The 22,412-nt window shown below is 34.1% G+C and overlaps 1 protein-coding gene and 1 long non-coding RNA gene across 7 annotated transcripts in view; one reads left to right on the top strand and one right to left on the bottom strand.

Moving 5' to 3' along the window:
- tnksb (tankyrase, TRF1-interacting ankyrin-related ADP-ribose polymerase b) overlaps positions 1–16,362 on the bottom strand; it is a 63,212-nt gene extending 46,850 nt beyond the window's left edge. For 4 of the 6 annotated variants that reach the window (XR_012406037.1, XM_005171743.5, XM_005171745.5 and 1 more), the window contains exons 1-5: positions 15,818–16,340; positions 10,405–10,629; positions 3,881–3,976; positions 3,592–3,628; positions 941–1,016 (exon numbers count right to left, since the gene is read on the bottom strand). Coding sequence is in view for 4 of the 6 variants with exons in the window: in XM_005171743.5 (XP_005171800.1) it covers positions 941–1,016; positions 3,592–3,628; positions 3,881–3,976; positions 10,405–10,629; positions 15,818–16,316 (933 nt within the window). In the remaining 2 variants the exon portion in view is untranslated. 6 annotated transcript variants of the gene reach the window in all.
- Positions 16,363–17,939: 1,577 nt separating this feature from the next.
- Positions 17,940–22,075, top strand: si:ch211-155m12.5. Its single transcript, NR_104068.1, has 4 exons — positions 17,940–18,111; positions 18,347–18,401; positions 21,513–21,573; positions 21,666–22,075. It is a non-coding gene; the product is annotated as a si:ch211-155m12.5 (long non-coding RNA).
- The last annotated feature ends 337 nt before the right edge of the window (positions 22,076–22,412 follow it).

The raw sequence follows: 22,412 nt of genomic DNA, 5'->3' as shown, positions 1-22,412 counted from the left end.
CGAATGGATTTAAAAAAATTCTCAACCGTTTAACTCTAGGTATGTTGTAAAATGTAAAAAAGTGGAGCCTTACTTTAAGCATCAGAATACAAAAATGAAGATGCCAACAATATTCAGGTGCTACTAATAGAAGATAACTTAACTACAGAACATTTCACAGAAAATAATACAGACTCTGAAGTCAATAAGAGGAAAATCACACAGCGAACTCGTTCCTAAAAAGCCCTTCTATTATAAAGACCCAGAGTTCCAGAGGGAAATCTGACGTATGAAGTGACCTGAAATCATCAGGGATTTAAAGGGAAGATTGAGGTCCTGTTATTATGTTGTGATTAGAGAAAGAAATAGATCATAAAAGCTTTGAGCTAAAACTTCGTGAAGGTCAGATGTGCATCCGATGGGAAATAATTATCCGTAGAAAAAATCCCTTTTAAAAATGACCGACTTCTAAAAGCAGCACAGGGTGAATAAAGGGGCAGTTAAGCCTCTAAACAAACATTTTAAGATGACATCAGCCATACGTTGTCCAGACATGAACTCATTATAGAGGGGAAAATCTGGGTCAGAGCCGTTTCCTCTAAAACACACAGTATTACAGAAAGAAAACACTCACATGAGGGGATTTGGGATTGTCTTGACCTACATCAATATCATTTACACAAACATAGAAATACATGAAATCACATCCTGTGTTTGAGATTGAACTCAATTTAGAAACAATGTGAGACATTTTGGGCGTTTACGACTTTCCAAATATATTAAACATTAAATCATTATTTCAATAGTGATTTTTACAATGTAGATTGCATCAAAGCTGCTTAACATAGATAAATGTTCATTATATTTCAAATTGTAGAACATTCCAGTATGTCAAATAGAAGTTAAACATCAACATCAATATGATTAATGCAGATTATAAGAATTAATTCGGATCTGTTACCTTGCGTCCATCACTGGCATGACAGTTGACGTTAAGCGGGGTCAAAAGTGCCATCAGTTTTTCCTCATTTCCGCTCCTAAATAGCAAATGGGAGATTTAAAAAATTAAATTACGGTTCAGTCTGAAAAATACAACACTCTTAGAAAGGGACACAACATCTTTTGGAATTGTGCAAGGTTGTGCAGCTTTTACCTTTAACGTTTTGCTATACCTCTATGCATGTATATGTATGCAGAGGTTTACATTAGGCATGGGCCAGTTTAAGATTCTGATGGTATGATAATAACCTTAAATAAAAATATCACAGTATTGAGATTACTGCTCTAAATTATATTCTTTTTAAATGTCTGGGTGAAAAACAATAACCTTTTTTTTGAGAAACATTTAAAATATTTTGGAACAGTAAACAAATAATTGACTTCTGATGTCTTCATATGTTTCAAAAAAATTTTTTTTTTTTACAATTTAAAACAGCATCATTGGATGTCTTTTCTGCTGAAGATGTCTAAAAAAAAAAAAAAACATGAACAGTATAGCAGAAAATTTTGATTGTTTTAAAACCTTGACTTTTCTAAACCAAGGTATACCTTGAAAAAGGTTATTGTCCCATGCCTAGTTTACATATTTGGTCATATATGGTTTATATATACACGAGTATATTTTTATGTGCGCAAATATATGTATGCATATGTATGAGTAAATTGTACTATAATCCACTTTTATTGACATTTTATTCACACTCATTGTTTGTGAGTTGTATATGCATTTCTGATTAGGCCTGTCATGATATTTATTTTTTGTTGTACGATATATTGCATCAAAATATATGGTCATATTTACATTTTATGCCACTCACTATATATAATGCCAGAATGACAATATATCACCACAATGCAGGTACACTCTTCCAAAGAACAGATAATATGTTATACTTAAGACTACAATAAGCTACAATTAATTGTAAGAATACATTTACGCTACAATATCTGCTACCAGATCTATTTTCAGCTGTCAGGCACCCACATGAAAATATACTATAGTAATTTAGACCAAATACTATAGTGTTTTTTTTTACCCATACTGACACTAACTCATTTTGTTTGTATTTAACAGCATTTCCATTTCAGGGTGAGAAAAAGTTCACTGGAGATAAAGATTATATTAAGATTTTGCAACTTTTTTTTTTTGCTAAAATCTCTAAACCTGTATTTGGACTAACACAACAGTGTTAAGAATCGATTCTAAAGAATGAACTGAATAAAATGAAGATGAAAATGAAAGCCAACACAATTGGCTATATTTATGAGCAATATCACACGAGTAGCAGTGTAATATGGCTGTATATCGGCACTAGTGGGAGGCCGCAGGCCGAGTGCCCCAACCAGTGCCGATATACAGCCATATCGCACTGCTACGAGTGTGATATTGTGTTTATACAACAGTTTGACAGCATAATTGTGTATATAAAAACAAAATCAAACATGGAGAGTCTCAAAAACCCTTTATGAGGAACTACTTTCTTCCGCTTTGGATTAAAATCATAAGCTGACAGTTAAACAGCTGAGCAAGCATCTTTTAAACTTTAGATCGGTAGTGTCTGCTTTTTGCTGGCTTTATTTTTTATTACTTAATAATATCATGGCTATCAGCCAATCAGATTGGAGAACCAGACAGAACTGTTATATATATTATAAATATATATATATATATATATATATATATATATATATATATATATATATATATATATATATATATATATATATATATATATATATATATATATAAATATCCCATTCTCTTTGCCATACTATTATTATTTTTATGAACAAATTCAGTTGTACTCGTGACTGGTATTTGATAGTTTGGTGATTTATTTAACTAATTTAGAAAAGCAAACATCATTTTGCTAAACATCATTTTGGAAACTGTAAGAAATCCTGTTAAAAAAACAAAACAAAACATTGGTTTCCATTTGTAATGACACTACATTTATACACTACATGTTTGACTGTATAAGTGCATGGTGTGTCATTTGGAAATTAACTATAGTGACTAGTCTTTAAAAGAATAGTAGCAAAAATGGATAACTCAATTGTAACTAAATCTGGAATTGTCTGGATTTTTTTAAATATTAACACATGGTTTAATTTAATTTTGCACAAGAAAATGCATTGTTGGAGCCCCTACAAATTAAGACTTTCACAGATTCTGTTTTATTCCTGTTAAAACTAAAACATGGAATAACAGTTGTGCAACTGTTTTTGAATGATATTTTATCATTTCTTTAGTTTTATTATTCTTACATTGAGTTTCATATGTTTTGCTGTACAACAGTAATATATTTCTATCACAATTTCTTTAAATTAAACAAAACCTTAATTACGATAGGTTGTTGCCAAGTACATTTCTGTGTACATGACACAATAAGTTCTCACATAAACTGTAAAACACTGAAGATGAAATTTATATCCTCATACAGTGAAATAACACACACAGAAAATACCACATGCCATTCATTCATACAAACAAACAAACTGTGATTTATTCATTCAAAACTACAACCATCAACAACTGACCAAAACTCACTTGAAATGTTTATTTTAGCAAACCATTGATATTAAAAGACAGTTATTGTGCCATAAGCTTACCTCGCTGCTTCCAATAGTTCATCCTTCTTATATTCACCTGAAAAACAAAGACAGCAGGTGTCAGGCAGACTCTAGATGATGATTTTGTGTCAGACAGAATCTGCAAAAGTCTAACATGAATACAATGGAAAAGCATTGGAATGGAAAAACGAGTCAATGAACTCTTACAGTGTGTAGAACACATACAGCACATTATCGCAATATTAACAATGCCTTCAATTTATGTCTCTTGTTCATTATCGGCCTGTGTGTGTGTTAATAACTGTAAAGCATTAACTCTGAGTCTTACCAGTGAGGACGGTCTTAGCAGAAGGGTCTGCCAGATCCAGAGCTGATTTGCCGTCAGTGTTTCTGATATTTGGATCAGCACCGTGCTGAAGCAACACTGTGAAAAACATAACACCGTCACAAGACTGAAACTAAACAATACTAAACTCAGTGCAACAGATAGTGTTACGGTTACCACTAATAGATTTCATTAACTCTTATTGTGCAAATTGACCTTTCATTATGTTTGTGGCTGTAGCCTAGAGTGCAATTTGCTGTAAAAAAAAAAAAAAAAAAAAAAAAAAAACTACCGTAGAGCACCGTCTGCAGTTAAAAACTAGCCTAAAGTGCCATCTGCTATAAAAAGTAACCTAGAGCGCCATTTGCTGTTAAAAACTAGCCTAGAGCGCCATCTGCTGTTAAAAACTAGCCTAGAGCGCTGTCTGCAGTAAAAAAAAACTAGCCTAGAGCGCTGTCTGCTGTAAAAAAAACTAGCCTAGAGCATTGTCTGCTGTAAAACCTACCCTAGAGCGCCATCTGCTTTAAAAAAAAAAACTAGCCTAGAGCATCGTCTGCTGTAAAAAAACTATCTTAAGGGCCTTTGTTGTCAAAAACTAGCCTAGAGCGCTGTTTGATGTAGAAAAAAAACTAGCCTAGAGTGCAGTCTGCTTTTAAAAACGTGTCTAAACGCTGTCTGCTGTAAAAAAAAAACTAGCCTAGAGCACTGTCTGCTGTAAAAACTAGCGTAGAGCATCGTCTACTGTAAAACACTAGCCTAGAGCACCATCTGATGTAAAAAACTAGCCCAACGCATCATCTGCTGTAAAAAACTAGCCCAAACAACATCTGCTGTAAAAAACTTGCCAAGAGCACCATCTGCTGTAAAAAGTAGCCTAGAGTACTGTCTGCTATAAAAAACTAAACTAGAGCACCTTTTGTTGTAAAAAAACTAGCCTAGAGCGCTGTTTGATGTAAAAAAAAAAAAAAAACACTAGCTCAGAGCGCAGTCTGCTTTTTAAAAAAACGTGTCTAGAACACTGTCTGCAGTAAAAAAAAACTAGCCTAGAGCACTGTCTGCTGTAAAAAACTAGCCTAGAGCATCGTTTGCTGTAAAAAACTACCCTAGAGCGCCATCTACTGTAAAAAAACTAGCCCAGAGCATCATCTGCTGTAAAAAACTTGCCTAGAGCACCGTCTGCTGTAAAAAAGTAGCCTAGAGCACTGTCTGCTGTAAAAAACTAGCCCAGAGCACTGTCTGCTGTAAAAAAACTAGCCTAGAGCATCGTCTGCTGTAAAAAAAAAACTAACCTAGAGCGTCATCTACTGTAAAAAAACTAGCCCAGAGCATCATCTGCTGTAAAAAACTTGCCTAGAGCACCGTCTGCTGCAAAAAAGTAGCCTAGAGCACTGTCTGCTGTAAAACAAAACTAAACTAGAGGCACCTTTTGTTGTAAAAAACTAGCCTAGAGCGCTGTTTGATGTAAAAAAAAAAAACTAGGCTAGAGCACTGTCTGCTGTATATAACTAGCCTAGAGCACTGTCTGCTCAAAAAACCAGCCTAGAGTGCAGTCTGCTGTAAAAAAAAATATTTAAAAAACTAATCTAGAGCACCATCTGCTGTTAGTAAAACTAGCCTAGAGCACTGTCCGCTGTAAAAAAAAAAAAATAGCTTAGAAAACTGTCGGCTGTAAAAAAAAAAAAAAAAAAAAAACTAGCCTAGAGCACTGTCTGCTGTAAAAAAACTAGCTTAGAGCACTGTCTGCTGTAAAAAAAACTAGCTTAGAGCACTGTCTGGTGTAAAAAAAAACTAGCCAAGAGCGCTGTCTGCTGTAAAAAAAACTAATCTAGAGCACCATCTGCTGTAAAAAAAAAACTAGCCTAGAGCGCCGTCTGCTCAAAAAACCACCCTAGAGCGCCATCTACTGTAAAAAAAACTAGCCCAGAGTATCATCTGCTGTAAAAAACTTGCCTAGAGCACCGTCTGCTGTAAAAAAGTAGCCTAGAGGACTGTCTGCTGTAAAAAACTAGCCCAGCGCACTGTCTGCTGTAAAAAAAAAACTAGCCTAGAGCATCGTCTGCTGTAAAAAACTACCCTAGAGCGCCATCTACTGTAAAAAAAACTAGCCCAGAGCATCATCTGCTGTAAAAAAACTTGCCTAGAGCACCGTCTGCTGTAAAAAAGTAGCCTAGAGCACTGTCTGCTGTAAAACAAAACTAAACTAGAGCACCTTTTGTTGTAAAAAAACTAGCCTAGAGCGCTGTTTGATGTAAAAAAAAAAAAAAAACTAGGCTAGAGCACTGTCTGCTGTATATAACTAGCCTAGAGCACTGTCTGCTCAAAAAACCAGCCTAGAGTGCAGTCTGCTGTAAAAAAAATATTTAAAAAAACTAATCTACAGCACCATCTGCTGTTAGTAAAACTAGCCTAGAGCACTGTCTGCTGTAAAAAAAAAAAATACTAGCCTAGAAAACTGTCGGCTGTAAAAAAAAAAAAAAAAAATTTTAAAAAACTAGCCTGGAGTGCAGTCTGCTGTAAAAAAAAATGTAAAAAAATAATAAATCTAGAGCACCATCTGCTGTAAAAAAACTAGCCTAGAGCACTGTCTGCTGTAAAAAAAACTAGCTTAGAGCACTGTCTGCTGTAAAAAAAACTAGCCAAGAGCACTGTCTGCTATTAAAAAAACTAATCTAGAGCACCATCTGCTGTAAAAAAAAAACAGCCTAGAGCGCCGTCTGCTCAAAAAACTAGCCTAGAGTGCAGTATTTTGACTAAAAACTACCCTAGAGCACCATCTGCTGTAAAAAATAGCCTAGAGCGCCGTCTGCTCAAAAAACTAGCCTAGAGTGCAGTATTTTGACTAAAAACTACCCTAGAGCACCATCTGCTGTAAAAAAAACTAGCCTAGAGCACCGTCTGCTCAAAAAACTAGCCTAGAGTGCAGTTTGCTGTAAAAAAAAAAAAAAAACTAATCTAGAGCACCATCTGCTGTAAATAAAACTAGCCTACAGCACTGTCTACTGTAAAAAAAAAAGTAGCCTAGAGTGCTGTCTGCTGTAAAAAAAAAGAAAAAGAAAAAAAAAACTCATCTAGAGCACCATCTGCTGCAAAAAAACTAGCCTAGAGCACCGCCTGTTTAAAAAACTAGCCTAAAGTGCAGTCTTCTAATTAAAAACTAGCCTAGAGCACCATCTGCAATAAAAAGCTAGCCTAAATCACATCTGCAGTTGGACTTGAAACTCTTTGTTTCCATGGTATTATGGAGCAGCTGAGCTTCTTGGTGCCTAAAATCCAGAATTGGTGCAATCTAAACTGAAACTGGCTTTAAAGTACAGGCTCCTGATTTATGGAAAACTTGATTTCACACTTTTACACAGTTACAGTTATCATACTCTGACAAACCCCATTCACAATGTAATCATCTGATCAGAGCCACTGTCAGTTTCCCACAGTCACACACACACACAGAGTGCTGTTTCAGCACAGAGGTATTCAGAGCTCTATGACATCAGGGTGTAAGAGACAAACACTGCAGGACAACAACATTACTATCACAACACAGCCATACTGCAGCATGCTGGAACACAACATCAGCTGGTTTCCACCATTCCATTCCACCATTGTGTTTAGAGAATATAAATCTGTTATAAGCATCCAAAGCTTGCAGTTTGTCACCTCCGCCTAACTGAATCAAAGGTTTTATTCACGTCACATCATACTTCAGTTTCTTATCAAACCCTGACCAATCAAATGCTTTCTAGTATCTGAAATGCCTCAGTCTCTTCTCATTTGCTTTTCATTTGATGCACTTAAGCACTCTCACTGGCAGAACAGTGATTAAAAAAACAAAACGCTATTGGCTGATTTTTTTAAAGGGGAGGAGCTACACTATGTCCCACCCTCTCTTCATTTCTCAGTTGCGATTACATCAAACATTAGCCATGTTTCCATTCAAAAATGCGAATTAACTTTAAGCGTTTCCATTCAACAAGTCAAAGAAAAAAAAAATCCCTTCCTGGTTAAGTGTCACCACATATCAACAGTAAAGACGGAATTTGCTGCGGAAGGAGAAGCTGCGGGAATCTTTTCTTCCTTAATAAATGACTTCAGAAGGCAGTATGCTGACACGCAGTGAATACACGGTGGTGCTTGAAGGTGTGAGACGTGGAGCACAGATGCTCTTGATTCTGGAAGTCATTAATAATATGATAACACTAATACTGAAACGGTTAAGGCATTTTAGGGTGCTTTCACACCTGTGAATCGATTCAGTTGTTCCGAAACAGGGATTAAAATTGTTACATTGTTGCTCTTTGTTCTTGGTGCGGTTTCCTTTCACACGGCAAAGTTTCTAAACGGACCAAAATAGCTAAAACACGTCACGTGTGAGTAAACTCTCCTCACATTGGTCAGAGTTTCACGGTTTATTTTGTAGAGTCCCGCTCAGCTGTCAGGGGTATGGTAGTGGTTTGGTGGTGTTTGACAAGGTGCGCGCGACGTGTCTGAAGAGCGAGGAGGGATGCAGTGGGGAGGGGTGAGAAGGTGCATGACGTATTTTAGGACCGGGAAGGAGACACGTGACTCCTGAAACTCCCGGGAGACTTAGGATGTCTGTTGAATGACCTCCCGGCTCCTGCCCTACTCAAAATCTCTCTCTTAATATAGCCATATGCCTATTACATATCCATAAAACACTGTGATAGAACTGGCTTCAGAGTGTATTGATTTTCACTACAATCGATCCGCTCCAGAGTTCGTTTCAATCGAGCCGAGACCACCTCATTCAAGCGATTGTTTTGGCGCGGATCCGACCGCAATTGCTGGTTTCACATTTGCCAAACGAACTGCGCTAACTGGGCAAACGAGACAGGTTCCGAAACAAAACTCTAGGTGTGAAAGCACCCTTAGATTGACCAAAACAACATTTTAGATGTTCTACAATGTGCTCAGCCTGCTGGTTTGTCCATTCACACACATTTTTATCATCACATGATCTCTCACAACAAAATCACACTTTTTAAAACACATACTGGAATTTGTGCTGTAAAAGTGTTTCCATCATAGTTTATTCGCATCTTTTCTTATCGAATAAAAAGTTAATCCTACGCAGTTATGCGAACAAATCTTTTTATGCGCATCTTGCGGTTTCCATCGACTTATTTTTTTTTTTTTGCGCATATCCAAAATATGGATGAAAAAGCTAATGAATAAAAAATGCACATCACAAAGCACTTTATGGAACCTTTAAAAAGATTTGCTTTACGTTAGAATGGAAGCCCAGATTCTGAGTTATTAGATAAGATATGAAATCGTTAGAATTGCAGCAATCTCTGCAGCAAACTATTTTGTCAGAAAGGTGGCTAATTCTAAAGAAATTCATATTATTTGATTCCTTCACCTCATTGAAGGATGAGCAAATCATACTAAAACATAAGAATCATTAGAATTAAATACATAATCAATAAACGAATATAATAATCAATAAATTAAATGTAACTAGCTACCAAATCAAAACTTTACGAATCGCCATGAGTTTAGACTGGAATTTGGTGTCATTTCAGAATCAGTTCACTTGCAAACCAAATATATACAGATAATTTACTCACCCCCTTGTCATCCAAGATGTTAAAATCTTTCTTTCCACAGTCTAAATGAAATTAAGTTTTTTGAGGAAACATTTCAGCATGTTTCTTCATATAGTGAACTTTGAATTTCAAAAAAATAATAATAATAATTTGTGGTATATATATATATATATATATATATATATATATATATATATATATATATATATATATATATATATATATATATATATATATGTATATATATATATATATATATATATATATATATATATATATATATATATATATATATGCTGCATAATATGTCGTTTGAACATCGATACCGCAATGTATCTGCAATAGTCACATCGCAGGATTTGTTAAAGATTAGAAAAAAAAAAAAGAAATTATTATTTTAAAATCATTTATACAATGATGATCATGCTATTTTACGCTTGATTGTTAAATTTCTGTACCTGAATACGGTTAGACTCTCCAGAAAACCTTTCATCTTTGCTCTGTTGTATGTGTGAAAGCTTGTAATTTATTATGATCAATATTTTATATATGATACAATGCACAGAAAAAGACTTGACCATACCAACCAATCGATATAAAATCAAATCTTCCCAAAGAGCGTTGCAGCTAACAAGAATACAATATATAATGACAGAAAAACTAAATATCGCAATGTCAGATTTTTCCAATAACATGCAGCAATTAAATAAATAAATAATATTTGTTAAATGGGGTCATGTTGAGCTATTTGAAGCTGCATTGATTTGAAAGTTCAGGCATCTAAGCTGAGCATCATATAAGTCCATTAAATATAGAAAACATTAAGATTCCCTTTCGACTAAAGAAAGAAATAATCTAATTGGATGACAAGCGCGTGAGCTGTAAATGATATGTTCTATTCTGAAAATTAACCAATCCTTTAATGGCCTGAAGGAGCTAAACTGATATAATATGAATCCATACCGATGCAGACGTCTATTTTGCCTTTGATGGCGGCCTCATGCAGAGGTGTGTAGTTCCAGTTGTCTCGAGCGTTGGGGTCGGCGCCGCTACACAACAGCAGGCTGACCACTTCTGCGTGGCCGAATGAGCAAGCGTTATGGAGCGGGATCAGACCACCATCATCACGGGAATGAACGTTGGCTCCGGTTTGCAGGAGATGCTCGACAACATCCTTTCTGCCGAAGCCTGTCAAACATCACAAACGCCAATCAGTTTAAAATGGAATCAATCGAATATGAAGAAATGAATTAGAATAGTGCATAAAATCATGAACAACAGGTTTAATGTTAAAGGCATAGATCACCCGAAAGTGAAAATTCTGTCACCGTTTACTCTGCACCATTTCTTCCTGTTATGTTAAACGCAAAAGAAAATATTTTGAAGAAAGTTGGAAACCGGTGGCCATTGACTTCCATAGAACTGTTAATCTCAATGACTGCCTTTTTATATTTCCAACATTATTCAAAAAATCTGTTTTCAACAGAGAAAATAAACTCATAAAGCTTCGTACTACATATGGAATCTGTACCATTGCTGTATTTAAAAATACTTTAAAGTCTGTCTATGTTTTAATAATTGATTATGGTTTATATTATTTTTGAGTGTGTATAAATGTTGTGATATGTATATTTTTGTAACTTTGTCCTATGCTTGACCAGGACTCCGCAGTACAATTTTTTACTTGTAGATTAATCCCAAATTTGTAACGATTGCAGAGAGATCAGCTCTCGCCTCATTCAAATCAGTTCACTTGACACTCAAAATTGAAAGTTGTAGGCAGCAATTACATTATTTAAGCAATAGGTGGCGACAACCAGCCATCCAAAAATATGCCACTGAATAATTCTTCAAAACTGATCATCTAGCAATGAAACATGAAGTTTTATAAGTGAATAACTGAAGAATTTATTGAAAATGAGACTAAAAATAAATGTGGGTTGTACAAAGTAAAATGTTAGATTTCTGCATATAGCGTTATCAGCAACAGTAGTAGTAACAGTGAATTTTTCACAGTACTAAATATTTAATTTTTAGTCAGCAGATTTTTTTTTTTTTTTAATTACAGCTTCTGTGTTCTGTTTGTTATAACCAAAAGTGTCTTGCAGTGCTGTTTTTGTAATAAATGAAAAGCAAATTACATTTGTCTCCTCCCCTATTTGGCTGATTCGAAAAATGGTCCGATCTGTGACAAAAAAACCCAGTGTGATTCGAACCCTGAGATTTGTGATCTAGGGTCCGTTCTTCGTATCTCGCTTAAAGGATCTAAGATGATTTGGCAGATCCTGGATCTTTCAATCTTGATAACTGATCTCTCGCTAATTTGGTTCTTCAAACAAGTTCATGAATCAGATTAAAATGTCTGGATGAACTGATCTGAGATCGCTGCGTGTTGTGAAGGACAGATCTATCGATCCTCGAAATCATGATCAGCAATGCAGCGATTGGCTGACGGCACAGCAGCGTAATGACATCATCTGATGTCATCATCCATGTGAGCAAAATTACATCAAATTAGTAGTAAACGGCTTGTTAAATATGACACGCAATAACTTTAACTTAACAATAACCACATTTGTTGTGAGCTGCAGGCTTTACACTTTCATGTGTCAAGAGTATTCATCATGTATTTAAATGCAAATCAATGTATTTAGTTCTACATTTAGAAAAGATTTTCTTTATTATACTAGCCGTTTTTTTGACCAGTGTAAAAAATAACTGGTTGTTTACAAAAGCATTTTGATATTGGTAAAGGCGTCTGCAACTTTTGTGAAGCATCAAATCACTGGCATATTAACTATCAAAACATGTTTATGACTGCATAAATGTATTATTGCTTTTAAAAAGTCACATATTGTGTATTTCTATTATACACAATTTGTACTAAAGCGATCTAAAAAGTTCATATCAATACATTTTCTCTTTGCACCACCAGGTGGCAGTCTTTGTACTTTCATTTCGAGGGTGCAGATTGCATAAGTTTTATTAATATGTATAACATTATTTATTTTATAAATAACTATAACTTTATATATATATAGTTAAAAAAATATTTACCATTTTCCCAAGTGTATATAACTACTACTGTAAGAAAATATCAGAATTCGGAACATACTTTCTGTATTATCTTTGCTTGAACTGAGCCGATCTAATCCTGTTTATATGAATTGAACCTGCTCCCGATCAGGTTTGACCTAGCAGAACTGTTGCTATGACAACAACTCTCGGATCAGCTTTGAAGAACGAAACGATCCTGGATCGTGTCAAATCGTCAACATCCAAATACAGCCAACTGAGTAATCCATGTGCGAAGAACGGACCCCTGTTACCCCACTAACTCAATGGGACTTTTTAATTAATTAATAAATAAATAAAAATAGAAATAAAAAACACTTGAGGGTGAGTAAATGTATTTTTTGGGTGAACTATCCCATTTGAAATAATGTATTTGTGTTTGGTAATTGTGCAAGTTTAAAACTGCATTTCTTTAAAATGGGTGAACTACAATTTTCATGACATTTCTTTCTTCATTAAACATAAAACAAGATCTTGAAAGACTAGCTGTCATTAGTCGGCTAATTTAAACACTTCTGCAGCATTACAGACAATCCATACAGTCAGTTGATATGAGATCACCCAAAATTGCACCCTTAGTAATGGTGAAAATCTTTTGTTATGTAGAGATGCCACACTGCGGGACTTTACCTGGCTTATGACATAATAGACCTTTAACCATTAAGCAAGCTTACAAAGGTGTTATTAACTAATTTTGGATTCCTGAACAGTAAATCTAAAGGTATCCATAATTAAATATGTACTTAGACTATATGATTCACGGTATGCACAGACATACATTTTCAGCGTCAAATTTAAAAAAAAAAGCTCCACACCCTAAAATAATGCTGGTTAATTTGCATTTCAGTCCACGCTGCTCATTTTCGACTGCAGGATAATTTACAGTTTAAAATAATAATTATAACACATTTTTAGTAGATTTTCAGTTCACACTCACAGGCATAATGTGCAATAAAGACGGCTCTTTCAGGACTGTGCAATCCATCACAGCTTCGCATTTACACCTCAAAAAACTTCTTTTACACATGCAAATTGGCTTCAAATGACACATTATGAGAGATTATGACGTGACACATGAACATTGAGAACAGACAGTACATAATTTCTGTATAAACACCACACACTTGTGTATTAATAGTTATATTTCTATATTAAAATTCCATGCTTATATATATAAAAAAATTATAGTAGCTCCAAAAAAACACAAGTATGACATTTTATTGTAAGTAGAAGCATTAGCATAAATATAATAAATGCAATTGAGGTAAAGTTGGTTTTAAATTCATACATTCAGACTTTCACCATAATATAATCTCAGAAAACTATGCTTTGCAAATTATAAAAGGGGAAATCATATTAGCTATGGAAGGTAAATCCTGCCAATTTTAAATAAATCAAATAAACATTGGAAATGAAAATGAAAATCAGATTAACAATTTCATTTAAAAACACTGTTTGCAAAATATCTGCGAAAATTGAAAAGGAAATTAAATTATTTAATTTTCATTTTCACTTTGACAACACATTGTCCCTGTCAAATTGATAATTAAAATGAAGTTGCCAATTTAACATTTCATTTTCACTGCATTTCCACATCAAGTGCCACTTCCACTGCCATTATTAAAATAAAAAGCCAAACTGAAAAATTAAATGTTAACAGTTGATTAATTATTGCTAACTTTGTTTTGAAGTCATGCTTAAATGCGATTTGAGACCGAATATTCAAATAACGTTAGTGTGGTAAACAATATAGGGACATTCCAATAGAGATAAGCATGTTTTGTCCGCTTTTTTTGTTTGTTAAACTGACAGTTACTAGTGGTGTGATGGATCATAAATCTCACGGTTCGGATCACACTATAGTTTTTGAGTCAAATTTTTCTGATCAGCAAAAAAGGGAGACGACAAACGTAATTTGCTTTCCATTCATACAAGAATATTACTTTAAAAAGCATTGGTTTTAACAAACAGAACTTAGAACCTCATCATCATTTTCATCTGCTTATCCGGGGCTGGGTCACAGGGGCAGCAGACTAAAGCCTGGTTTATACTTCTACTACAAATTATATACAAATTAATTAATACAAATTAGCCACTAAATCAAAAAGTTACAAATTGGCGTGAGATTGTGTTGGTTTAACAGTATTTAAGTACAGAAATTGAAGAATCAAACATAAAATAACATGGTCATCATGAATCTAATCCTGTGATGTAACTAGGGCTGCACGAAATTGGGAAAATTTAACATTGCAATATTTTTTTTAATTTTGCGATATCTATTGTGATATGAATACAAATTCACCAGATGACTTAATATCTCTATTTGAAAAGAATTTAGAGTTAGATTAATTGGGATGATTCTGCAGTGAGAGTGCATCTCCATAAAATATAATAAAAAATCCTTTAAAATTTTGGGGTCTATTTTCGTTGTGGTCTGTGCTATTTGCAGTGCATTTCAGTAGCTGCAAGTGTTGATGGTATTTTCATGCACGTGTTTAGTCAGATATTGATGAACAAATTATTACTATTTTCATCTCCATAAAATCTAATAAACAATTTATTAACTTTTTGTTGCCCCAGACACATTTTCGGTGTGGTCTACGCTATTTGCAGTGCATTTCTGTATTTGCATGTGTTGTAAGTATTTTCACGCATAACAATCTATAAATACAATCAAGAAAAGGACATAATTGAAATAAAACGTTTTATTGTTTTCCGAGTCTAACAGTATTCAAATATAGTAAAATATTAAAATAATAAAAAAATAAATAAATGTAATAGTTAGTTAAGGTCGGAAATAATGCAATTTCTTATATCTGAATGCTTACAATTACAGGCATTAAAAACACATGCAAATAATAAATTAAAACTTAAAATTGCATTTATCCTGTGGTGTGACTATTGCGAATCGATATAAGTTAATGCTGAATGCTAATGCTGAAACGATATATTGTGCAACTCTACTGTATACCACGCTAATTTGAATAATCGGCCTGAAATCGCATATGAAGCATTCAAAACAACATAAGCATTATTTAATTCACTGTGAAAATAATGTTGTACTTTGATAGTCATTAGCTGCTAATGTGATTTTCCTATTTAGAATGCTTTTATGAAACTGTAATAAGGAGAAAGTCCGAATGTATAAAACCAACTTTACCTCAGCCAGTGTTTATATTATGGCATGTATATACTCACTCTCCGACTTTCGCGTTCAGTAAAATAGTAAAGCATAATTAAAAAAATGGTCGGAGTGTGCGAATATAAAACCAACGTTATCCTCAATAATATAAACGCATACCTGCAGCGAAATGCAGAGGGGTTGATTTTCGTCCGGCCATGTCTTTAGCGTTCACATTCACCGAGTCCACCAGCCTCTTCACCCGCGACACATCTCCATTCCGACAGGCCTCGAACAGCTCCCTGAACGCCCCGCCAGCCCCGCACACCGCCTCCCCGGGACTGGCGGCTCCGGATCCGGGGCTCTGGCTGCCCGCGGTCGCGCTGGAGCTAATGCTGCTACAGCTGGAGCTGCCGAGGACTGACGGTCCCCCCGCGGCCGCTGCTGTTACCGGGGCGGGCCGGTCTGGGGAAGAGGCGGAGGCGGAGGAGGCCGCTGCGGACTCCATCGTCGATGCGCCACATTCTGCTGCGCCAGTGGCTGAAGGGCTCAATAAACTCGCGGAATCGGGAATAATAGCGGACGGCGATTCAGGAGGAGGGGAAGCGATTACGGCGTTTCGCGGAGACGGTTGTAGGCTGCTTTGTTGGTGCTGTGAGGATCGACGGGACACCGCCATTTTCCCCCCGAAGCTCCGTCTGTCAACAATAACAGCTGGAGCCGCAGCGCTTCCGTTCAGTGCGAGTAGGCTTCCGGTTGGGGGAGCTAGTGATCTTGTGGAATGTTTCCGTTTTAAGATAGTTTATTATATTAATTTAAATGCACTTTAATGTCATGTTAAACTTTTGTTATTATAAAAATATTATACATTTATGTGTCTGTCTACTTACCCTTTTATTTATTGATCTCTCCATATCTGTCTATCTGCCTCTTTATTTGTCTGCCTGTTTTTTTCTATCTATCTATCTATCTATCTATCTATCTATCTATCTATCTATCTATCTATCTATCTATCTATCTATCTATCTATCTATCTATCTATCTATCTATCTATCTATCTATCTATCTATCTATCTATCTATCTATCTATCTATCTATCTATCCATCCATCTATCCATCCATCCATCCATCCATCCATCTATCTGTCCTCATTTGTAAGTCGCTTTGGATAAAAGCGTCTGCTAAATGAATAAATGTAAATGTAAATCTATCTATCTATCTATCTGTCTGTCTGTTTGTCTGTCCATCTAACTGCTTATCCATCTGTCTGTCTATCTGTCTGTCTATCTGTCTGTCTATCTATCTATCTATCTATCTATCTATCTATCTATCTATCTATCTATCTATCTATCTATCTATCTATCTATCTATCTATCTATCTATCTATCTATCTATCTATCCATCCATCCATCCATCCATCCATCCATCCATCCATCCATCCATCCATCCATCCATCCATCCATCCATCCATCCATCCATCCATCCATCCATCCATCTATCTATCTATCTATCTATCTATCTATCTATCTATCTATCTATCTATCTATCTATCTATCTATCTATCTATCTGTCTCTCTGTCTGTCTGTCTGTCTATCTATCTATCTGTCTGTCTGTCTGTCTGTCTATCTATCTATCTATCTGTCTGTCTGTCTGTCCATCTAACTGCTTATACATCTGTCTGTCTATCTGTCTGTCTGTCTGTCTATCTATCTATCTATCTATCTATCTATCTATCTATCTATCTATCTATCTATCTATCTATCTATCTATCTATCCATCCATCCATCCATCCATCCATCCATCCATCCATCCATCCATCCATCCATCCATCCATCCATCCATCCATCCATCCATCCATCCATCTATCTATCTATCTATCTATCTATCTATCTATCTATCTATCTATCTATCTATCTATCTATCTACTGATTTGTCTGTTTATCCATATATTTGTCTGTCTGTCTGTCTGTCTGTCTGTCTACTTATCTTTCTGCTTATTGGTCTCTCCATTTGTCTATCTGTCTGTTGGTCCATCAGTCTGTCTGTTTTCATGTTTCTGTGTTTGTCCATGTACTTATCTTTCTATTTATTGGTCTCTCTACTTGTCTGTCCATCTCTTTAGTGCAGGTGTCAACAGTGAACACTAAACTGAATCAGTGTTCAGAATCGTTTGTCTGTTTTGTGACTCTCCTCTCTGTGCTTATTCAAACTGTTCTGTCAGGCTTTGTGAGGCCCTGTTACTATGGAAACAACAACAAAACCCTCCTGTTGCAGTAGATCAGGGACGCACAGGTTGTTTGCAAATCTTTAAAGCATTTTAATAGATGAATGAATTCAGGCTGAGATTATTTTGAGTGTTTAGAATAGATGTAAAAGACTTGTGTTTTAGTGAACTGTGTTGTTAATATGTAGTTGTGGAGATGTCTGTTTCCCCTCGAGACACTGACGGAAAGCAGGATTCCTACTTGAAGAGGTGAGTTATGGTTATGTAGCTACACGTTTGAATTGGATTTAAACACTTTTAATAGTTGTGATGTATTAATAGTTTTTATTATAATCAAATTTGGGTGTCCGGTTTGTATGTAAGAGTCCAACTCAGAACCAGGCAAGTTTTTAATGCTTTATGTGTGATATAAATGATGGTGTTGTGTATATGTTATATTTATATGGTGATGTAAATGATATATAAGTTGAGTGTTTATTCACAGGTATTACAAAACCCTTCCTGAGGAGAAAAGATTGATGATGGAAAAGTCTCTAATGGTATGCTGCATACAAAATGACATTGTTATGAAAATATTGAGATATTCAATGCATTGAAATGTATGAATGAAAGTTTTCTTGAGGTGTAACAATATATAGCATTAGAAAAGTTAAATATCATGATTAGTGTCCACAAAGTGAAGGTTTAGACCAGGCGTCACCAATCGTGGTCCTGGAGTGCTGGTGTCCCTGCAGGCTTTAGCTCCAACTTGCCTCAACACACCTGCCTGGGTGTTTCAATTATAGTAAGACTTTGAATAGCGTGTTCAGGTGTGTTTGATTAGGGTTGGAGCTAAAATCTGCAGAACACCGGCCCTCCAGGAACAAGTTTGTTGACCCCTGGTTTAGACAGATTGTAGTATTACAGTTTTTCTCAGTGGCTTTAATACATCTTTTAGATCAGAATTGAAATTCTCAAAACTCCCTGATCAATCTTCAGATCATTGTGTCGCTTGTGCACATCAGAAAAAAAGCAGTTTCTCGTTTCTTTTAACAAGTTGCAAATGCTTGTGTACATTCAAATGGTTATGTACAATTCTCTGATGTTTCCTACATTATCCACTGCTTATATCATGTTGATGCATTATAAATGCATTATAATGGTCTCTGTTGACCCCCACAACATGTAATCATTTGTTCAAAGCCTTTGCATGCAAAATGGCGGAACAAGCTTATTCATTCATTTTTCTTTCGGCAAGTGTCTTGAAAAATATGTAGTATTTAAATATTAAATATTATTTTCTGTCATCATGGCAAAGCTAAAATAAATCAGTTATTAGAGATGAGTTATTATTATGCTTAGAAATGTGTTGAAAAAATGTTCTCTTGGTTATACACACATACACAGTTGAAGTCAGAATTATTAGCCCCTCTGAATTATTAGCGCCCCTATTTATTTTTTTCCCCAATTTCTGTTTAATGGAGGGAAGATTGTTTCAGCACATTTCTAAGCATAATAGTTTTAAAAACCTATTTCTAATAACTGATTTATTTTATCTTTGCCATGATAACATTAAATATTATTTTACTTGATATTTTTCAAGACACTTCTATACAGCTTAAAATGACATTTAAAAGCTTAACTAGGTTAATAAGATGAACTAGGCAGGTTAGAGTAATTAGACAAGTTATTCTATAACGATGGTTTGTTCTGTAGACTATCCAAAAAAATTTGCTTAAAGGGGGTAATAATTTTGACCCAAAAATAGTCATAAAAAATTCCAAACTGCTTTCATTCTAGCCGTAATTAATCAAATAAGACTTTTTCTAGAAGAAAAAATATTATCAGACATACTGTGAAAATGTCCTTGCTCTGTCAAACATCATTTGGGAAATCTTAAAAAAAAAAAATAAATCAAAAGGGGGCTAATAATTCTGACTTCAGCTGTATATATATATATATATATATATATATATATATATATATATATATATATATATATATATATATATATATATATATATATATATATATATATATATATATATACACTGTATATATATACTGTATATATATATATACTGTGTGTGTATGTATATATATATATATATATATATATATATATATATATATATATATATATGTATGTATGTATATATATATATATATATATATATATATGTATGTATGTATGTATGTATATATATATATATATATATATATATATATATATATATATATATATATATATATATATATATATATATATATATATATATATATATATATATATATATATATATATATATATACATACTGTATATATATACTGTATATGTATATATATGAGCAATTCCAGCGTTATGGATGTGACATTTGCAGTTAAAACTCAGAACATAAATTTTTTATAGAAAGTATATGTTAAGATCATACTGAAACTTTTGTTCATATTTTCCAGAACAACTGACCACAAAGTTATGGGACCAGAAAAATATAAATCTGTAAACATGTTTTGTACTGTAAATGAGGAAAATAAACAAGTGTTATGGATGTGACCACAAAGTCTGCGGGTTGACAGTAGACAACAATCTTTGTAGAAATTCTGTGAATTGAACTGCACAACCCAAAAGAAACAATAAAAATCAAAAGGATAAGAGTCGGCTCACTATAGAACAAAAATGATTGGTTTTATCTTATTTATTATTTTCACTTTTATGAGGAAAAAGTGTCGTTATGGATGTGACATCTCTCCGTTATGGATGTGATGTGACAGTTGTGAAATTGCCACTTGTGTGATTTTGGTAAATCAAATATAGTAGTTTGAAAACATGATGGATGCAGTTTTGAGTATTTCTAAAGTACTGTAAATTACTTGCTTACCCAAAAAACCCAGCAATGGCTTCCGTATATTGGTGAAAACATAATTTTTTTTGTGGCAAGGTTGACATTTGCATGGAATTGCTCATAGTTTAAGTCAGAATTATTAGCCCCTTTTGATTTTTTTTCTTCTTTTTTTAAATATTTCCCAAATAATGTTTAACAGAGCAAGGAAATGTTCACAGTATGTCTGATAATATTTTTCTTCTGGAGAAAGTCTTATTTGTTTTATTTCGACTAGAATAAAAGCAGCTTTCAATTTTTTAAAAAACATTTTAAGGTCAAAACTATCAGCCCATTTAAGCTAATTTTTTTTTCAATAGTCTACAGAACAAACCATCATTAACTTGCCTAATTACCCTAACCTGCATAGTTAACCTAAATAACCTAGTTAAGCCTTTAAATGTCACTTTAAGCTGAAAAGAAGTGTCTTAAAAATATCTAGTCAAATGTTTACTGTAATTATGGCAAAGATAAAATAAATCAGTTATTTGAAATGAGTTATTAAAACTTCTATGCTTAGAAATGTGTTGAAAAAAAAATCTCCATTAAACAGAAATTGGGAAAAAAAATAAACAGGGGGGCTAATAATTCTGACTTCTGACTATATATATATATATATATATATATATATATATATATATATATATATATATATATATATATATATATATATATATATATATATACATACATATATATATACACATACAACTAAACAAAAAAAAAGACTTTCTCCAGAACAAAAGCAAGTTTAAATGTATGGGCTAAAACACATGTCTCTCTTTATCCAGGATGCAGATAATAATGAGCAAGCACACACCATTGGTCTAAATAAGGGTGTTTTCTCAAAAGGTGAGACGTAAAAAACCCATCCAGATAAATGAAAAGTGTATGATCAGATGTGTGTATAAAGTTAATATATGTATCTCTGTGTGTATTTCCAGATCCCAAAAAAGAGCACATTAAACACAGAAAGGCTGAAGATTCTGAAGATAATGATGCCAAAAAGGATAAAAAATCATCCACGTGCACTGTGTTATAACACATCATACACATCACACATCTTACCCATGCATAATTACAGTACCTCTCTTTGCCAGTCAGATACAATTGAAAATGCCATATCTTGTATTAGCAGTATTATTTGTTTATTTTAGATTCTGAACATGCTTTTAGAAATGTTCTCCTTTTATATAATAATAAGAGGTTTTGTGGCAATTTAATATAAAAAAAACTAAAGCTAAGCGGCAACGTCTTTACTCATAAGGCCAGGTTTTATCATTGTTTTGAATGGAAAACGTGAATCTATATTTTGCCCAATTCAATACAGCAAAAAAAAAAAAAAAAAATGGAGACAATATTTGAGTGATACATTTAAAACAGCATCTACAGTGCATTACAACATGGAAATGCAACAGACACACAAAACCACATGGGGTTTACCCATAATGCCTTGTGCATGAGCAAATGGTGCAGCTGAGTGTCATAAAAGCAGTCAACAACATAATACAAGTGTAAAGTAAACACAACACAGCTTCAGTTTACCTGCTCAAACAGAAATTACATATAATGTTGCCTTTTGCATGTTGTTTCTTGCTTTTAATTCATTTAAAGTTTTCTCAAGTATACACTGATGAGATAAACCTGATCTGAAGTGAAGAAACACATGGTCGGTATAGTTAAAGCTTCTT

The sequence above is a fragment of the Danio rerio genome, chromosome 5, assembly GCF_049306965.1.
Source record: "Danio rerio strain Tuebingen ecotype United States chromosome 5, GRCz12tu, whole genome shotgun sequence".
NCBI lineage: Eukaryota > Metazoa > Chordata > Actinopteri > Cypriniformes > Danionidae > Danio > Danio rerio.
The sequence above is the reverse complement of the archived record's forward strand: the minus strand, read 5'-3'. Positions and strand labels throughout refer to the sequence as shown.